The sequence below is a fragment of the Microtus oregoni genome, unplaced genomic scaffold, assembly GCF_018167655.1.
Source record: "Microtus oregoni isolate MIOR12 unplaced genomic scaffold, Mior012 000000F_ref0000247, whole genome shotgun sequence".
Classification (NCBI taxonomy): Eukaryota; Metazoa; Chordata; class Mammalia; order Rodentia; family Cricetidae; genus Microtus; species Microtus oregoni.
In genome coordinates this window covers 32,317,227-32,334,204 of record NW_024543059.1, presented here as the reverse complement: position 1 = coordinate 32,334,204, position 16,978 = coordinate 32,317,227, and the positions used below count along the sequence as shown (strand labels likewise).

At 46.4% G+C, this 16,978-nt stretch overlaps 1 protein-coding gene across 2 annotated transcripts in view; it reads right to left on the bottom strand.

Moving 5' to 3' along the window:
- Atp10a (ATPase phospholipid transporting 10A (putative)) overlaps nt 1-16,093 on the bottom strand; it is a 160,887-nt gene extending 144,794 nt beyond the window's left edge. For both annotated transcript variants that reach the window (XR_005974984.1, XM_041659830.1), the window contains exon 1: nt 15,417-16,093. Coding sequence is in view for 1 of the 2 variants with exons in the window: in XM_041659830.1 (XP_041515764.1) it covers nt 15,417-15,886 (470 nt within the window). In the remaining variant the exon portion in view is untranslated. The remainder of the gene's footprint in view (nt 1-15,416) is intronic.
- Between the last annotated feature and the right edge of the window lie 885 nt (nt 16,094-16,978).

Genomic DNA, 16,978 nt, shown 5'->3' with positions numbered 1-16,978 from the left:
TGCCTTAATTCTACTTTTTTGAAAGATTTTGTGCCGGATGGTGGTGGTCACACCTTTAATCCCAGCACTTGGGAGGCAGAGGCAAGTAGATCTCTGTGAGTGCAAGGCCAGCCTGATCTACAAGAGCTAGTTCCAGGATAGCTAGGACTGTTACACAGAGAAACCCTGTCTCAAAAAAAAAAAAAAAAAAAAAAAAACAACCAGAAAGAGCATGTCTCAAAAAAACCAGAGACAGACAGACAGACAGACAAAGAGTGAGAGACAGAGAAAGAGAGAGAGCGAAGAAAAAAAGAAAAATTTTGTGTGCAGTCCCCACGACCATCTTGGGATTGTGTGCAGTTTTCAAAGTCATCCTGGGGTTGTGTGCAGTTCCCAAGGTCATGCTGGAATTGTGTGCAGTCCCCAAGGTCATCCTGGGGTTGTGTGCAGTCCCCAAGGTCATTTTGGGAGTGTGCGCAGTCCCCAAGGCCATCCTGGGATTGTGTGCACAGTCCCCAAGGCCATCCTGGGATTGGGTGCAGACTTCAAAGTCATCCTGGGGTTGTGTGTGGTCTTCAAATTCATTCTAGAGTTGTGTACAGTCCCCAAGGTCATCCTGGCACCACATGCTATCCACGCTCTGTATTATACTCATAATAAAACTAGAGAAGCTAATGAGAGCTTGGTCTTCGCTCTCATTAGATATCTTGATCATCTAAACGAACAGCTAGAAGAACATCTAGATCGTGTTGCAGAGCTGAAGACTGGACACGCTGTGACATAAAGGTCTTCGTAGTAAGGAAATTCCTGTATGGCTAGGAAGAGATACACGGACCTCTTCAAACGTCCACCTGCCTGTCAGGTGATCTTCTCTCCCCTTCTCATGTTCTAGCCCTTATTCCTCACAGTGCATGGAAGGGCTTCTATCTGCACTGAGATTATCAGGCTGTAACGCTCCCAGGTTTATACGAGGAGAGTGACTGTATTAAGCAGCAGTTACCCAGCACCTACCTGCGGCAAGGCCTCTGCTTCGTAGAGATTCTAATTATCACCGGCCAACTTAATGTAAGCAAAATACCTAAAATATCTCCTCATTACCATGAGAAACCAATTCGGCCTGCAAAGTATTCCGACACCTACTATCTCCAGGGGAAGCATGGCCAGAGGGTGTGCACAGGGCAACATATACGAACTGTACTTCAGCAAGATGCAGAACAAGTTCACACTGAAGGCTAAGGGCGTTCTAAAAATGTGGAAACAAAAATAGCATCTGCATTTTTTCCTGTAATTTATTTCACTCTGCTATATATAGCAGGGAGGTCTTAGACAAACAGACAAATAAGCCTTCTCAGCTCCCCTGTTCCCAGAACTCAGCAGCAAGAAACTGGCCAATAAACTGTGAAGGGCAAGAACCTGCAGCTCCCACTATCTAAACCTCCCCTTAGCCGAAGAATCCAGATGTGTGGGTAATAAGCCTTGTCTCCAGAATACTCTTCTAAAAATGCTTTCCAACATCTGCCTGAATGGTCTCGGGGAGGGAACCATCACAAGATGAACAAGACTACCCACACTCAGCAGTCACGGCCAATGAGCATCAAGTTCCAGGAACTATGGAAGTCACTGCGATAGTTAAATACTGGCCACACGCCAGAGAGTGTTGCCCCTCTAGGACACCTGACGACTCTCAGAAGGAAAGACAGACTCTCTTCTGTGATGGTCACCATAATGATTGTCGGGATCAAGTTAGGCCACGGGAGCTTCAGCCACAGAAGAACTGCATTAGAAATAGCAGGGACATCTATTTATCGAGCCATGAAGTAGGAAATATGTAAGAATGAGCCTGAAACAAGGATCATGGGAAAGGATTGGAGGTGATACCTTTTGGTTCTTTTGAACTCTGATGTTTTCTATCGACTCACGAATATCCGTTACAAGAATATCTACAGGGTGGGGAAGGCGTGTAGCGAGGTAGCTGGGCACTTGCCTACCATATACAAAGCCCTGGGTTTAACTCACGGATCCACCTGCAGGTAGGCAGCTTTTGGAGAGGGTTGATAGGAGATAGCTGGCGTGGCCACGGGAAATAACAGAGGGGGATTGAGTAGGATGGAGGCCTGGAAGGCAGGGTAGATTCAAGATGGGGCTAGAGAAGTAACACTGAACTCTTTTGGAAAACCTATTACTATAAGAAGCTTCCTAATATATATTTACAGAGGAGGGAGGGAGAGAGAAAGAAAAAGAGAGAGAGAGAGAGAAACACATGTTTAAAAGGGGTTTAAATGAAGTTGGAGGGTGGGGGACTCTCTGAGACACCGTGGGCTAGCAAATAAAAAGACGAATGCCAGGAATGAGCTGTTTCTTTTGGAGTTGTTGGTCAGTGGGATCCAACAGACTGCTCCCCTAAACAACAGGCTAGTGCTGCTGATCTTGATCACCTTGGAGAACTTGATGGTAAGACTCTACTGGGAAAATCCCACACCTTCAAGCCATAGCATGTGGAGAAAGCAGGCTGGTACTGAACTGGAAACGTCACACCTCCTGGCTAGCTCTCACGGTGTTAGGAGAGTGGTCATGCTCACTTACCTACCTGTAAGTGGAATGATGCCCTGCCAGGCACCCCACGCTCGCTGCCGCAGCTGCAGCATGAATATTAAGAGACTGACCAACAACTTTATGGCTGGATTTAAGGTCCATTCCACAAGGTATAACATATGCCTGCCACTACTAATAGGGCCAGGAATCTGAGGCCAGGCATATCATAGAGCTTAAGAAAGAACCCACTGCTATCACTCTGGTAAAGACAGACATGGTACTAAGCAGACTGCTATTGGCTTGCTACACCAATCTATTAGTGTGTCTCTCAACAGTCATCGGAGAAGCTGCTTTTCACAGTACATGGCGATTCACACAGAAGCGCCAAATGGTCAAGACACAGAGAGAAAGAGATTGCAGAGTGGTCAGCAGTAAATGAGACGTCTGTATCTCTTGCTCCTACTGTCAAGGCTTAGTCGTCATCTCGCTGAGCGGGATGACTATGAGGAAAAACTATTTCCCAGCCATCACAGGGCAATTGTGCATACTAACTGACAATGGCCATGGCAACACACATACACAATTAAGACAGACAAGATCCCAGCATGGATGGAGGCAAGGAGTCACACCCTTAGATGAGGAGCTGCAGGCAAGGGAGGAGAGGCAGAATCAGTTTCCTTCAGGGAAATGTCTCCTGGGTGATGTGGGATTCCCCTCTGTATGATGTGAATACCATTGGTTAACAAAGAAACTGCTTTGGGCCTGTAGCAGAGCTATAGGGGAACAGAGCTAGGCGGAGAAAACTAAATAAAATGCTAGGACAAAGAAGAGGATCCAGAGAGGGTAACGGTAGGGAACAGGGGAGGGGTAGGAAGAGAGGACATGGGGCTGAGTTTGATTTAAACAAATTATATGCTTGGATGAAAATCTCATTCAATAAAATAAACCCAAAACACATCCTGGGAGAAAGTACGTCGCAAGAGGTGGACTTTGAGAGTCGATAGTCCACCCCACTTCTAGTTGGCTATCTTCCCTTCATTCTTACAGTGAAAGATGGCATCTCCCAGTCCTCAGTTCCGGCCACCATGCCTTCGGCTTGCTGCCATGCCTCTACCCCACCACGACAGCCCCTTATTGCTCAAGTCAAGAAAAAAATTCTCTTAAGCTGCTTTTATTAAGGTGTTTTCTCACAGCAGACAGTAAGGGACTAATACATACTAAGAATCTATAAAGAATTCAAAAAAATTAAGTACTCATAACCTGTCATCTCCCGGATCCTCTAGTCATTAAAGTACTAACAAACAGAATAGTCATATTGCGGAGAAGGGAATACAAATAATCAAGAATTATTTCAAAAGCACTCCATGTCTTTAGTAACCAGGGAGACACAAATTGAAGTCCATCTCACCGTGGTCAGAATGGCTGTCATTAGCAAGTGACATCAAATGCTGCTGCTACGCTGAGGGATGTTAGCTGCGCGGCCACTCTGGACACCAGCATGCTGGTCCCACCCAGGGCTGAAAATAGAGCTCCTGCATGGTGCAACCACCCGCTCTTAGGTATATATCCAAAGGATCCTAAGTCAGCAAACAGAGACCTGCGCATCCATGTGTATTGCTGCTCTATTAAAAAAATAAAAAAAAAAATGGGAGCCCGGATGCTCACTAATATATGAACGGATTAAGAAAATGTCGTTGGTAATATTTAGCTGTAAAGGAGAATGGAACTGGAACCCTGGAAAGGAGGGATCTGCAGGGGATGGTGATGGGCAACAAGCAGTTATGGAAGATACACAGTGTGAGAGCAGGGGCTATTGGGGAACGGAGAGAGACCAGCAAAAGGAAGGGAGAGAGCACATGAGGCCGGGAACAAATAAGAACAAAGTATATAATTGTATCTGTCTAGAAAACATATGAAACCACTATTTTACAATCTATGATTTTTTTTTGCAGAAACAAAACTTAAAACTAGTAAGAGAAGATACATCATCAAACTAATGAAAAAAGAAATATAAAGAACTGTGCACAGTAAGATAGACGCAACGAACACACCTCTAGACGACTTGGCGTGAACTACCGCAAGTAACTCAAAAAAAAAATACAAAATATGACTGGTCTGAGAAAAACTGAATTAGCAGTTTTAAAATTCCCCATGTGCTGAGGGAAAAGCCCAAGGATTGAGGGAGGTGACATCTCCCTAGGATGTCAGGGTTGGAAAGGCCACCAGGCAGAAAAGCAGGGCTGGGGCGGAGATACCAGTACACCCAACGTCTCTTTTGGTTGCTGCTAAGATCTACATAGAGACTCTAGTGTGTGTCTGGACAACGAGAGGTGGAAGCCGCTGTGCCCAGACCTGCAAGCAAAAACATCAAATGTTGTAGTTCTGGATGGCTCAAGATGGCTTTTTCATTCCTGATGTGTCATGCTGAAGAAAACTGAGACATAAGAGCCTTGTCCCTGTGGATAAAGACAGTGCACGGGAATCTTCTTTCTACATTGCCAAAGTGTGAATTCTCAAAGAGAAACACACCGTGAAATGCACACTAAGCAAAAACAGAGTCAGCTGGAAGATTCAGATGCACCCTCAGCTCAAAAATTACAGGCAGCCCACCACACCTCAGAACTTCAGGCCATGGACCAGGGCAAGAGCGCGGTGTTAAGCGACGGGGATCTTTTTTCATGGACTTCATGAAATGAACTTTTCTTAATGCACATGGACAGAGCATTGAGCTGTCTAACTGTGTTACACATGTTGGGCACTCAGAGAATAGTGTATTAATGTATTAATGTACATGGTCATTTGTAGGCAAATAATTTTGCAATTTCACTTGAAAATCATACTGATTCAATGACAAGCCTGCATGATCTTCTCAATAGATACAGAAAAATCCCACATCCACCACTCCCACTCCAAAGCTATGTTTGTGTGTGTGTGTGTGTGTGTGAGAGAGAGAGAGAGAGAGAGAGAGAGAGAGAGAGAGAGAGATTTTACACATACTATTTACCATGTTGCAGAAGTTCCTTCATGTTCCACCTATGAATATCAAAAAAGGATTTTGCAGCCTGGAAGTGTAGCTCAAGAGTGGAGCACACACTTAGTGTGCAAAAGGCCTTAAGCTTAATCCTCTGAGTGAGTGTGTGTTTGTGCATGTGTATGTTTATTTTTATACATGTATAGAATGTATAAAAAACAGAGCTAGAGGTCTAACTCTGATATAGCACCTGCCTAACACATGCAAGGCCAAATCTGGTACCGAGCAAAATACTCTCTCTCTCTCTCTCTCTCTCTCTCTCTCTCTCTCTCTCTCTCACACACACACACACACACACACACACACACACACACACCATACTTAATGGTGAAGCACAATATTTCCTGGAGGATCACAAATAAGACATCAATTTCTGCCATTTCTTATACAACATTGTCCCGGACTTCTGGCCAAGCTCATGAAACAAGAAATGTAAGAGACGTTTGGAATGAAGAAGTACAACTATCTGTAGATATGACGTAAAAAAGCACAGGGAACGCAACAAATCAAGCGCTGCCAATAGCACAAGTTAGCAACGTGGCAGAGCATAGGATGAGTGACCCAAACGCCTGAGTGCATCCATAGAAAGACTGTTTGAGATGCAAAAAAAAATGTAGCTTATTAATGTTTTTGAAGCTGGAAAGAAAGCTTTCTGGAGGAGCACCCAACACCAGGAAGAAAAAATACAAACGCATAGCTTTGTACAGATGTTAGCTTCCACTTCGGCCTTTGCAGTGAAGCCAGAGAAATGGGGAGATGTTAGCATTAGCTCAAAGTGGACAAGTTGACCAAGGGGCCTGAGGACGAAGCTCAGTGGTAGAGTAAGCCCTGGGTTCAATACTCAGCACCACACAGGGAGGAAGCAAGAATAACATCACCACCATTGCCACCCTCCAGCAACTCAGGAGGTGCAGGATGGACCCAAGCCCCATCTCCCCATTTCTCTGGGGAGGAGTAATAAGAGGGTATACAAGAACACTGCACTTTTTTTATAACTTCCTGTGAATCTAAAATTATTTCAATGTAAAGTTAATAAACTTTAGCAAACAAATTATTGCTCATTGGGAGAGAACAGAGACACAACACCAAGCCTCCTCTCTCTCTCTCTCTCTCTCTCTCTCTCTCTCTCTCTCTTTTTCTATTTGAGCTGCACAGTTAAAGTCAGCACTCCCAGGAAGCAAGAATAACATCACCACCATTGCCACCCTCCAGCAACTCAGGAGGTGCAGGATGGACCCAAGCCTTGCCCTGTCACACAGCAGGAAGGAAATGACACTCATCTCTAAAGGAAGTGCGGACAGCACCTCTGAATGTGGTTACGCTCAGGCCTGAGCAAGTATAAGCCTGGGCCTTATGCAGCTCTACGGAATTGTCCAGAACAACCCTGCCACTTCATAACTGTTTCGGTAGCAACACACTAAGAAAACAGCAGGAGTCAGCAGCGGTGTGCAAGCCACAGATAGCCCAACTGCTGAAAAGAAACTCTGAGGCCAAAGACAAGAGGAATCTACATATTGGAAGAGACTTCAAAATTGTCCAGCTAATTGCAATCAGTAGATTTTATGTGGATCAGATTCAAACATGCAAAGGGAAAAATGAAACCATTTGTATGACCTGTGGACATTCTAACACAGACTGGGCAACTTAATAACGGAAAGAACTTAGTAACAATTTTACTGATACAATAGTATTTGTAGTTTCATTTATTGCAACTTTAAAAAAAAAAGCATTTACAGATGAAATGTCTTGATTACTGAGAACTGCTTCAAAAACTAAGAGGATGGCGCTATATAGCTGAGGTAGGAGGGCTACATTTGTGAGACCACACAGCACCACACCGGGAGACCCTGTCTTCGAGAACCGAATGGATAGGTGGGAACACAGACAAAGCAACTCAGGCCACAGGACAGTAACTTCAGAGGTTTTGGATCTGCAGTCCTTGGTTCCCTGCTAACACTATTTCCCTGGTTACACTAGAGTTGTAAACAGTTTTGCCACCCCTTAGGAGTTAATTACCATAAAAAGAAAGGCTGGAGAATCAGGGCTTTACTGAGGCCCATTAAGACAAAGCTACTTCCTCCCAGTCAAAAACCCTCAAACTACACCCTGTTGTCTCCCTTTTAAAAGGTAAATTATGGCAGGTATCCTTGAGAATAGGGGATGGGAGGTGGGGACTGTGGCCCAGGGGTTCAAAGCCCTGGAGAGGAAGAAGCAGGCTCACCAGGAAAAGAAAAGAAAGGCACAAAGGCAGAAGAGGAGCAGGAGGGCCCGCTGTGGGGCATCATAGAAGAAAACAAAAACATTTGGAAGTTTTGGTAAAGAAAGTGTCCCTGTCTCAGTTCTCCTGAAACAACAAATTATGAAGCTTGGGGAAGCACAGGTCAGAGGTAATCCTGGCTCCCTGGAGCAACAGAGAATAAAGGAAATGGAAGAGGGTAATTCCAGGGTGGGTAGGTGGGTGGATGGACGGACGGACAGAAGGACAGACAGACAGATAGACAGACAGGGAGCTAGATAGAATTCCAGACTGTTTTCCCAATTAATGATAGGAAGACATCCCATCAGATCCACACAAGAAGCCCAGAAGAGTCAGGGCGAAGGACTGTCAATACGCCATGCAGTAGATCGAAAACAAAGTCAAAACGCAAGCGTATCTTAGTTGTCGAACAAACCCTTAGAATGTGTGAGACTTGGTTTAATCCCCCGTAGCAGGAAAAACAAGATAACTCAGGTAGGGTGAAGGGATGTGATAAATTAGGTAGGGGGATGAGGGAGAGGTGGGGCCCAAGCACCAGAGCTCCACATGCCGGGCAGCCCATCTACTCTACACTCGACTTCAGGCATGGCTGCCCAAGGTTAGCCTATCAATACCTGGTGCCTAGCTTATCATGGCTGGCTCCTACAGTGCCCACAGATGAAAGGATGAGAATGTCTCCAGCGTGTTAGACTGATTTAAACAGGCAGCGGTAGAGAGATGGACGTAAGAAAGAAAGAGCGGTTTGGTCCCACCTTAGATAGGACCATGTTCATTCACCATGAGGGGAAAGACGAGCGTTGTCCCCTTATATGGGACCAGATATGACTTCTGTAATCTACAAAGGAATCTGGGAAGTGTAGAGTCCTTCATCAAGAAACTACCTCTGGGAAGCTAGATAAACTTGGGGAGAGAGACTAATTTTTATTCTCAATTTTTTATTCTTCTGTTATCACCGATCATATATTATTCTGTACATGTGGTCAAAGTCAAGCCTGAAATAAGTAAGTCAAAACAAGTTTAATGTCAATTTGCAGTTCCTTAGGGTAAAACAATATTCAAAATTCAAAATCGGATACCTTTTAAAAATTGGTTATAAAGAAATCAATGCTTGAGAAAGTGGGTTAAATTAACAATACACTTGCATGGCAGGACACCCCCAAGTTCAAGCAGTTCCCTTGGGTGCAGCACAAGTTATCTTGGATGGAGCCCCATCCCACCAAAGTACATTGCTTGATAGCCTCATTACAGGACAAAGCTGCAAGGGAAATAAGACCTCTCAGAAGTCTACTGCCTTTGCCTCCGGCCGCATAGGCCAGACCAGCTCTAGCCGTGTAGGCCAGACCAGGAACAACCTCCCCCTTATCTAAAGATGAATTATTTCTCACATATCACATGACAGGAGAATGGATTCCCTTGTCCAGTGAAGGACTTCAGAATCCCCCATCCTAAATGGCTCAAACTACAGAGAGGCAAACAGCAATTTCTCTGCCTCCAATGCCTCCCAAGCCCAGCACATGAGGCTGCTGTGTGAACAGGGGAGCCTTGTACCTAAGCTACCACCCAATTGAGTGACAGTTCAACTTGGAATGCCCTTGACCCTGGCATTTGGTTCTTCCTCTTAGCAGAAGCTAATCTCAATGACTACACCGTAGCCATCCTTGTTCCTCCAGTAGAGGAGGATACCAGACCCTTGGATATCACAATCACAGCTTGGGAAACGTATCCAGAATATTCAAGCAATGTCTTTGAGAATTGCTTTTATCTACAGAGTAATAAATGATTCAAGGAGTGCACAGGCTTTGGCCGTGATCCTTTTAGATGTTTTCTTAAAAAAAAAAAAAAATTCCAAAAGCCAATACTTGTTAAAGCCCACATAATTTTGTTACTTGTGCTTTACAAATTATGTTTATTTTTTAAATGAATGAAAGTGAGAAACAAGCTTACTGCTGTCAGTACGTGGGACCTAGGAATTTGTCCATGGGCAAAAGGAACAAAGAGTTGGCTTTAGCCTTCCTTAATTCAGTCTAGACTATAAATTATTTATTACTGATTTGATATGACGGACTACTTTCATCTTTCATCTGTTGGCTGAGAGTATGGGATGGGAATGTAGAGATTTTTTTAAAGGTTCTGTTAGTAGGGTTAATTTTAGAAAACGTAAAATAAATCTGACTCTTGACATGGCAGTTGCTGACTTGGGTAGTAAATTGGGATGTTCTAGAGTGTTCTAACAAAGAGACGAGAAAGACAGTAACTATCAGTTTGTTTTTCCACTGGAAATTGAAAATCATTTCTTTTGGGGGAATACAACTTAGAATTAAATTGTCTTCTCCAATGAAGGACTTCAGAATCCCCCATCCTAAGTGGCTCAAACTACAGAGAGGCAAACAGCAATTTCTCTGTCCTCAATGCCTCCCAAGCCCAGCACATGAGGCTGCTGTGAACAGGGGAGCCTTGTACCTAAGCTACCACCCGACTGGTATGGGACCTGAGAGACATAAAATGTATTTGCCATATAATCTTGGGTTACAGGTATAACAAGTTGACGTTAGCAACATACGTATTGTCATGTTTTCAGATATTAGACACAGTCATTTAAGGTAACAGTCCCAAATTTTTTTTAAAAAATTAGCTTATCAAAACGTTTTAAGTAATAGCTGGCATTAATATTTGTAAATATTTAAAGCAGATACATGATGTTCGTCAAATGTGAAAGCAAGGAATACCACTTAGATACTTTTTCTGCTCAGATTCATTCCTTGGATGCTGACTGTATCTGACTTCTTTCACAAAGCTTCCAAGGTGCTCGTTCCTTATGCAGAAGTCTGATGTAAACAAGCAGGTAGGTCCAGCCAGTTGTAGAACTGAATTTAACTCATGATAATTTTGATGTATATGTTTTCCTCATGTATCTTTGTCTCTGAATATTCCCCCACAATGATGGGGACAGTAATTGTCTCCTGACTTAAGCTCTATCTCTATGACAGCTGTTAAGTCTTATCCTGTGGGACGGGGACCCTCTTCTGAGGCACTCTAACTGCTGCTCCCCTCATTGCCCATTTGTTAGCCTTGAAGTAGTTCCCAAGAGATCGAAGCCCTCAAACCCCTAAAAGCAATTCGGATGATCTCTAAAGGGGCCTGATGAGGCATGGTCCATCCAACTCATCCCTCTTCTTGTCACTATGGACACTGTTACTAAAGAGGCTAAACTGAAGCCTCCTTTGCATCAATTCGCCTCCCTGGTATCACCAACTCACACCAGCTTAACATCTTTCAGGACCAGCTCGACTCCTGGACCTTCAACACTCCAAATTCAAAAAGGACTAGATCTGACTGCTGCCAAGGATACTCAAACAATACTTCCAGGCCAACAAATTCTAACTGGCTTGAAACAGGGCCTAGAGATACAGAGACTAGAAAAAATTCCTCTGGATCCCTATCACTCTGACTCGCTTTCCTCCTTCATATCCTCATACCTTGTTTTCACCCTGCCTTTTAAATATTTTACTTACTGAGCTTGAGCCTACACTCAAACAAAATTTTCCAATGATCTCACCCTACAACAGCTCCATTTATTCCAGATACATCTGCAAAAAGACCATTTAGATGCTCTGGAGAAACTCTGCCTAAAAGAGACCTTCATCCTTATTACCCTGGGCCAGATACTGTTCTTTAAATTAGTCCTCTAAGCCGGGCGATGGTGGCGCACGCCTTTAATCCCAGCACTCGGGAGGCAGAGGCAGGCGGATCTCTGTGAGTTCGAGACCAGCCTGGTCTACAGAGCTAGTTCCAGGACAGGCTCCAAAGCCACAGAGAAACCCTGTCTCGAAAAAACCAAAAAAAAAAAAAAAAAAACAAATAAATTAGTCCTCTACTTATTCATGTTCTTTTTTAAGAGATTGACTATGACCACTAATCGCTTATATTATTGTCACTTATATCAGTTACTATATATATATATATACACCACATATATAATCACTTATATATCACTTACTATATTCTGCTCTGCCATAGGCCAAAGCAGCTTCTTTATGAACCAATGGTAATAAAACATATTCACAGCATAAAGAGGGGAATCCCACGTCAGTACACTTCCTACTGTAGATTGACATCACAACACATTCTTAACTGGTGCTAGCCAGCTTAGGACAATCAATCCCTGGCCTAGAGACAGATATTTCTCCAGTCTACTGGTGTGGCTCAGGAGAACTTCCTAAATAGAGTCTGCAAACCACTGGAGGATAGGATGCATTCAGAACAAGAACAGAGGCTGATGACCGCTGCTTCGGATGCTTTGCCTAGGAAGATGCATGCAAGATGCCTAGGAAGGGAGATGCAAGGTTTCCGGAACTGAACTGGATGACAAGTACCACCGAGGATCCTCAGAGCAAGGCAGGCACTCAAAAGCCTGTCACTGGGGAGCAGACACACACAAAAACATATACAGAGCCACATGTCATCAATCCACCTTTGAGGACAGGGTCCCTGCTAAGGGCTCTCATGCTTTGAACTCGACATACTGGCTCTCCACTATAGTCCCAGCTACTTGGTGACTGAGGCAGAGGGGGATACTTGAGCCCAGGAGTCATGGCCAGCCTAGGCACCAGGCAGAGACCACCCACCTCAAACAAACAAAGCTACTCTGATTGAATAAATACCTCCTTCACACTGTAACTGAAGTGACGGCACCTGGAATAGGCGCAAGACAGGCCAGACCTCCACGTTTCATGGTGGCCTGCGGCTTGCTGTGCTCATAAGGACACTAACCAGACTAACCTGACAGGTTTCTTCCTGGCTCCCCCAGTGCAGTGACCCATGGGTCAAAGCTTGTGTCCATCCCTCACTTGCAGCACCAATTCTTCCTGCACCCTTCTGGTCACAAGGTAGCCCCAGGCTCTTATCTGTCTTCTCTATGCGGTATCTCCTGGTAGTCACTCTGAAAACCAGGGTCCAGGAGCTCAGCTTTGGGCTTCTCTCAGGGATGGAGCCCAGCTTCTTTCTACCTCCTTTTACCCTCAAGAGCCTGATAACACCAATCTCAGGCTTCTGGGACAGGAAGAATTTAACCTGCCCTCCCATAACAAGGAAGAGAAGTGGGACATTAGGTTAAGTGCCCTTCTCACAGCTGGGAATTGATTAAAAAATATGATGGCAACTTCTGCATTGGGATGATGATGAGGTCAGAGAGGGAGTTGAGATACCTGAGGTGAGACCCTTGTACAACCATCATCTTCACAAGCCCACTAACTCCCCTGGGGCCTTTCATGGTGGCAGGGCTATTCTCTCCAAGAGAAACCATTCAAGAATTTAGCTTAGAGGTAGGGAGGACAGGGAACATCACAGGCCTCTCTGGAGGCTGTACTGGACACTCAGCAACAAACTGGGAACCTAAATTTAGGTGGGTATAGTTTTGCGTTGCCAGATTCCTGCCTCAGATTTCAACCATTGGACGGGGCTGCGATCAAGGGCCAAATCACAAACAGGCAGCACTTTGTCAACTGAAATTAAATTATTTCTTTAAACTTGCGCATTTCTTCAAAGGAAGTTACTGGAGTGTTCGGCTGGTTGGAAATGGGAACTCCGAGTACACAGACTCAGAGACCAGCTAGAGCGTGCGAAAACAGATACATGACCTACAGGAGCTGGAGACACTGCAGGCTTTTGTATAAAAGATTTCTCACTCCCTTGCTAAGGCTTCTGGTGAGCAGGACTCAGGAAATTCCACAGCCCTTGCCATCCACATCACCATGTCTGGTGGCTGTCCAATGAGCATCTTTCCAGGGCAAGCAAGGGGGGTGTTACTCAAACGTGGGCCATCACATAAGAATCACCTTTTTTGTCTGGTGGCGCACAACTTTAATCCCAGTACTTAGGAGACAGAGGCAGGCAGAAATCTGTGAGGCCAGCCTGGTCTACAGAGTGAGTTCCAGGACAAGCTCCAAAGCTACAGAGAAACCCTGTCTTAAAAATAAATAGATAGATAGATAGATAGATAGATAGATAAAATAAAATCACTTTTTTGCTATATCACTTTTTTGCTATTTTGTACTTATTCCTGAGTCTCTTCCAAGACCTGTGGAGTGTAACACGTTTGAATCTGATACTTTAACAAGTATCCCCAGTGGTTCTTACAGGAAGTTTGAAAACCATAAGCATAGGACGATGGGAAACCTGTTGGAGCCCCAGCACCACTCCCTCCGCAGTAGCCGCAAGGGACTGAGCTTCTCTGAACTTCAGCACTGCTCGGGCAGTGAAAAGATTCAAGTTGGCCTAGGCAACACAGCAAGAATCTTCTCAAAAACAAAAATCAAAACTCAAGTATAAAGAAAGAGATTTCCTGGCTTGTAAGCTATCCCAAGACTCAACAGCATCACCCACGTGTGTGGGGCACAGTTCGCAAGGGAAACGCAGGGGCTTCTTAAGGTGCCTTCAGGTCTAGTGGAAGCTGGACATGAAGAACGTCAACCAGTGTCCAGAAAAGGCCATGTCCAGCAAGGTGAGCCAGAGAGAAATGTTGAACTGAGCTTTAAAGGCTACGCCATAACTTTCCTCAGTTATTGGGTAGAGAGCTCCAAGATGACCTGCCTCTATGTGGATATCCAGGTGGGGATAAAGGGGGACGGTGCACCAGGAAACCCTGGCTGACATTCTAGCCTGAGGGTGTGAGAACAGAAGGGTAGGAGACTTCCACTGGAAGGTAACTCCCTGTCACCAACCTGGAAGCAAGTCTGCCCCTCAAGGCCTCTTTCCATCTGGAAATAAAATTCTTATTAAGAAAACCAGTCAGAGCCTGGTGGTGGTGGTAGCACATGCCTTTAAGCCCAGCACTCAGGAGGCAGAGGCAGGGGACTCTCCGAGTTAGAGGCCAGCCTGGTCTACAGAATGAGTTCCAGGACAGCCAGGACAACATAGAGAAAGAAAACTGGCCAGTGTGGTCACTCAAGACTATAAGCCCAACACTGAGGTAAGAAGACCATTACCAGCTCAGGAATTGTCTAGGCTACATAGAGAGCTATCTCAAAAACACTGGGGAAAAGAGGAGAAGACAGACAAGAAAGGAAAAGGAGAGAGGAGGTAGGGGAGCGGGAGGGGCAAGGAGAGATAGCCAAGAGACTAACAAGTGGTACTCAGTCTGTGGCCGAATCATAGTTCACATAAGTGGACAGACTGTTGTTTGTGCCCCGGACCTTCAATCTGATCTATGCCAGGTGTATCAGAACTTTTCATCCCAAGACAGCTCTTATTTAAGCCGGAGTTGTATATCCCTGTGTGTTTAAACGCCAGGGTGGCTGGCTAAGGACTGAGGACTGGACTTCAGGTGATCACATCTTGGCATAAGGTAGAAGCAGTTGGGGGTGAGGCTGCCCAGGTGCTGCCAGATGCCAACCACGGGTTTGTTCTGGCTTAGAAGCTAAGGGGTAAGTGTCAGTTTGGGACGGGGGGGGGGGGGGGGACCCCGTGTGGCCCTCTGCGTCTAGGGCGCCAATGCACCTTTAAGGTTAAATGACTTCACAGGGCCCGGGCTGCTCCTTGGGACACCCTGGCCTCGTGAACATCACACCCCGCACCAACTTCCCAGAAGTGCTCGACCCCACGTGGACAAGAGAGGCTCACCTGCTGTAAACAAGGCAGTCCAGGTTGTTGATTTCGTGGTCAGAACGGTGACGGCTATAGTCCTCCCACAGGTCCTTGATGGCTGTGACCGCCAGTATGAACAGAACAGGAGCCAGTGCCAGGCCCGGCTGGAAGGCGTTCACCGCTGGTACAAAGTTGAGCAGAGCGATGAAGACGAAGTACACGTTGGCCAGGCGGTGGAACTGCTCGAAGAGGTTCTTGGGCAAGAAGGACAGCAGCGTATACTTGGTGGTCTTGAGGCGGTTGTCGACCAGGTGCTGAGTGCAGCCACGGATCAGCAAACGCTCCCCCTTGGGGACTCCGGCCGCTGAGTCCTCGGTGCCCAGGGGCGGCAGCAGGTTGGAGCGCACCGTGCGCGTCCTGCCCTCCCAGCGCCTTCTTCGAGGACGCCTCCGCCGCCGTCCCGGGGGTGCGTGCTCCTCGGCAGACGCCGCGAGGTCCGGCTCCATGGCCGCGTGTCACCGCGCCCGGCTAGTCTGCCGCTCGCGCCAGCCTCCTAGGTGGTCATCGCCCGCCGCCCGGGCGCGGCGATGCGGGCTCCCCTCCTGCGGGACACACAGAGACAGCGCTCAGCGTGCCGCGCCCCGCCCAGCCCGCGCGGCCCGTCCGGGCTTCGAGGTCTGTAGTCCCCGCTGGGCGGGAGGGCGCGGGCGGGCGGGCCGGCACTCTGCCCCACGCAGTCCCCTCCCGCCACCCTGGCGGCCTGGGGCGGTTTCCGCCGAGGTGGCTCCTGCGCCCCGCCCTTGCTCAGCGCCCAGATTCAGATTGGGCGGATAGCGGGAAACAAAAAGAACCCGCGCTGGAAACTTTAGAGCGCTTTACTTTCGTTTCCCTAAAGAAGCATCACTTCAGCCCCCGAAGTTTTGCCAATGCACTCTGCGTCTGAGAAGACGGGGAGACTTCGGGATTGAGAGGCACGATGCCCCATCCCCGCCTAGCTCGCGCGCTCTGCCTGGAGTAGGCAAACTTGATTCTGGACCAGGAAATGGTGTCTGGAGAGTAGGGCTAGGCACCTCCTGGAGTCTGGGACTTGGAGTTAAACTCCAGAGTCCCAGGCACACCAATTTTCCAGTTTTCAAAAGCTATTTTGAGGAGACCCTTGGCGCCTAAGAACTCTCCATGAAGTCACTATCCCTGCCCCTTTACAAAATTCCCTACCCTGCTGTCCTGCCCGTTAACTATTTTCAGATATAATTTTTTTGGTGAACCAGACGTTTTCTTTTTCTAGAAACACCATCAGTTTTTCATTACTCCCCAAATAAGGGTCGTTTTCTTAGTTCTTCGTAGAAGGGAAGATTATAGTGTACACTCTAAGAGAGACATTTGAGTCATTACTTCGCTGCTTGGTGGACAAGGACTGAGATACCCTAGGGTAGCTCTGAGGTGTGTATTCTGATCTAGAAAGAGACTGGGCAGTGAGGGAGGCTGATAGACAGCTGAGAGAATGGGAGCAGAGGCCTCCTTTCCTCTTGATGAGAGACAGGAGTTTGTCTATGGGAATATTGGGAGATAGGAGCTGACTTTAGAAGGATCTGGGGAGT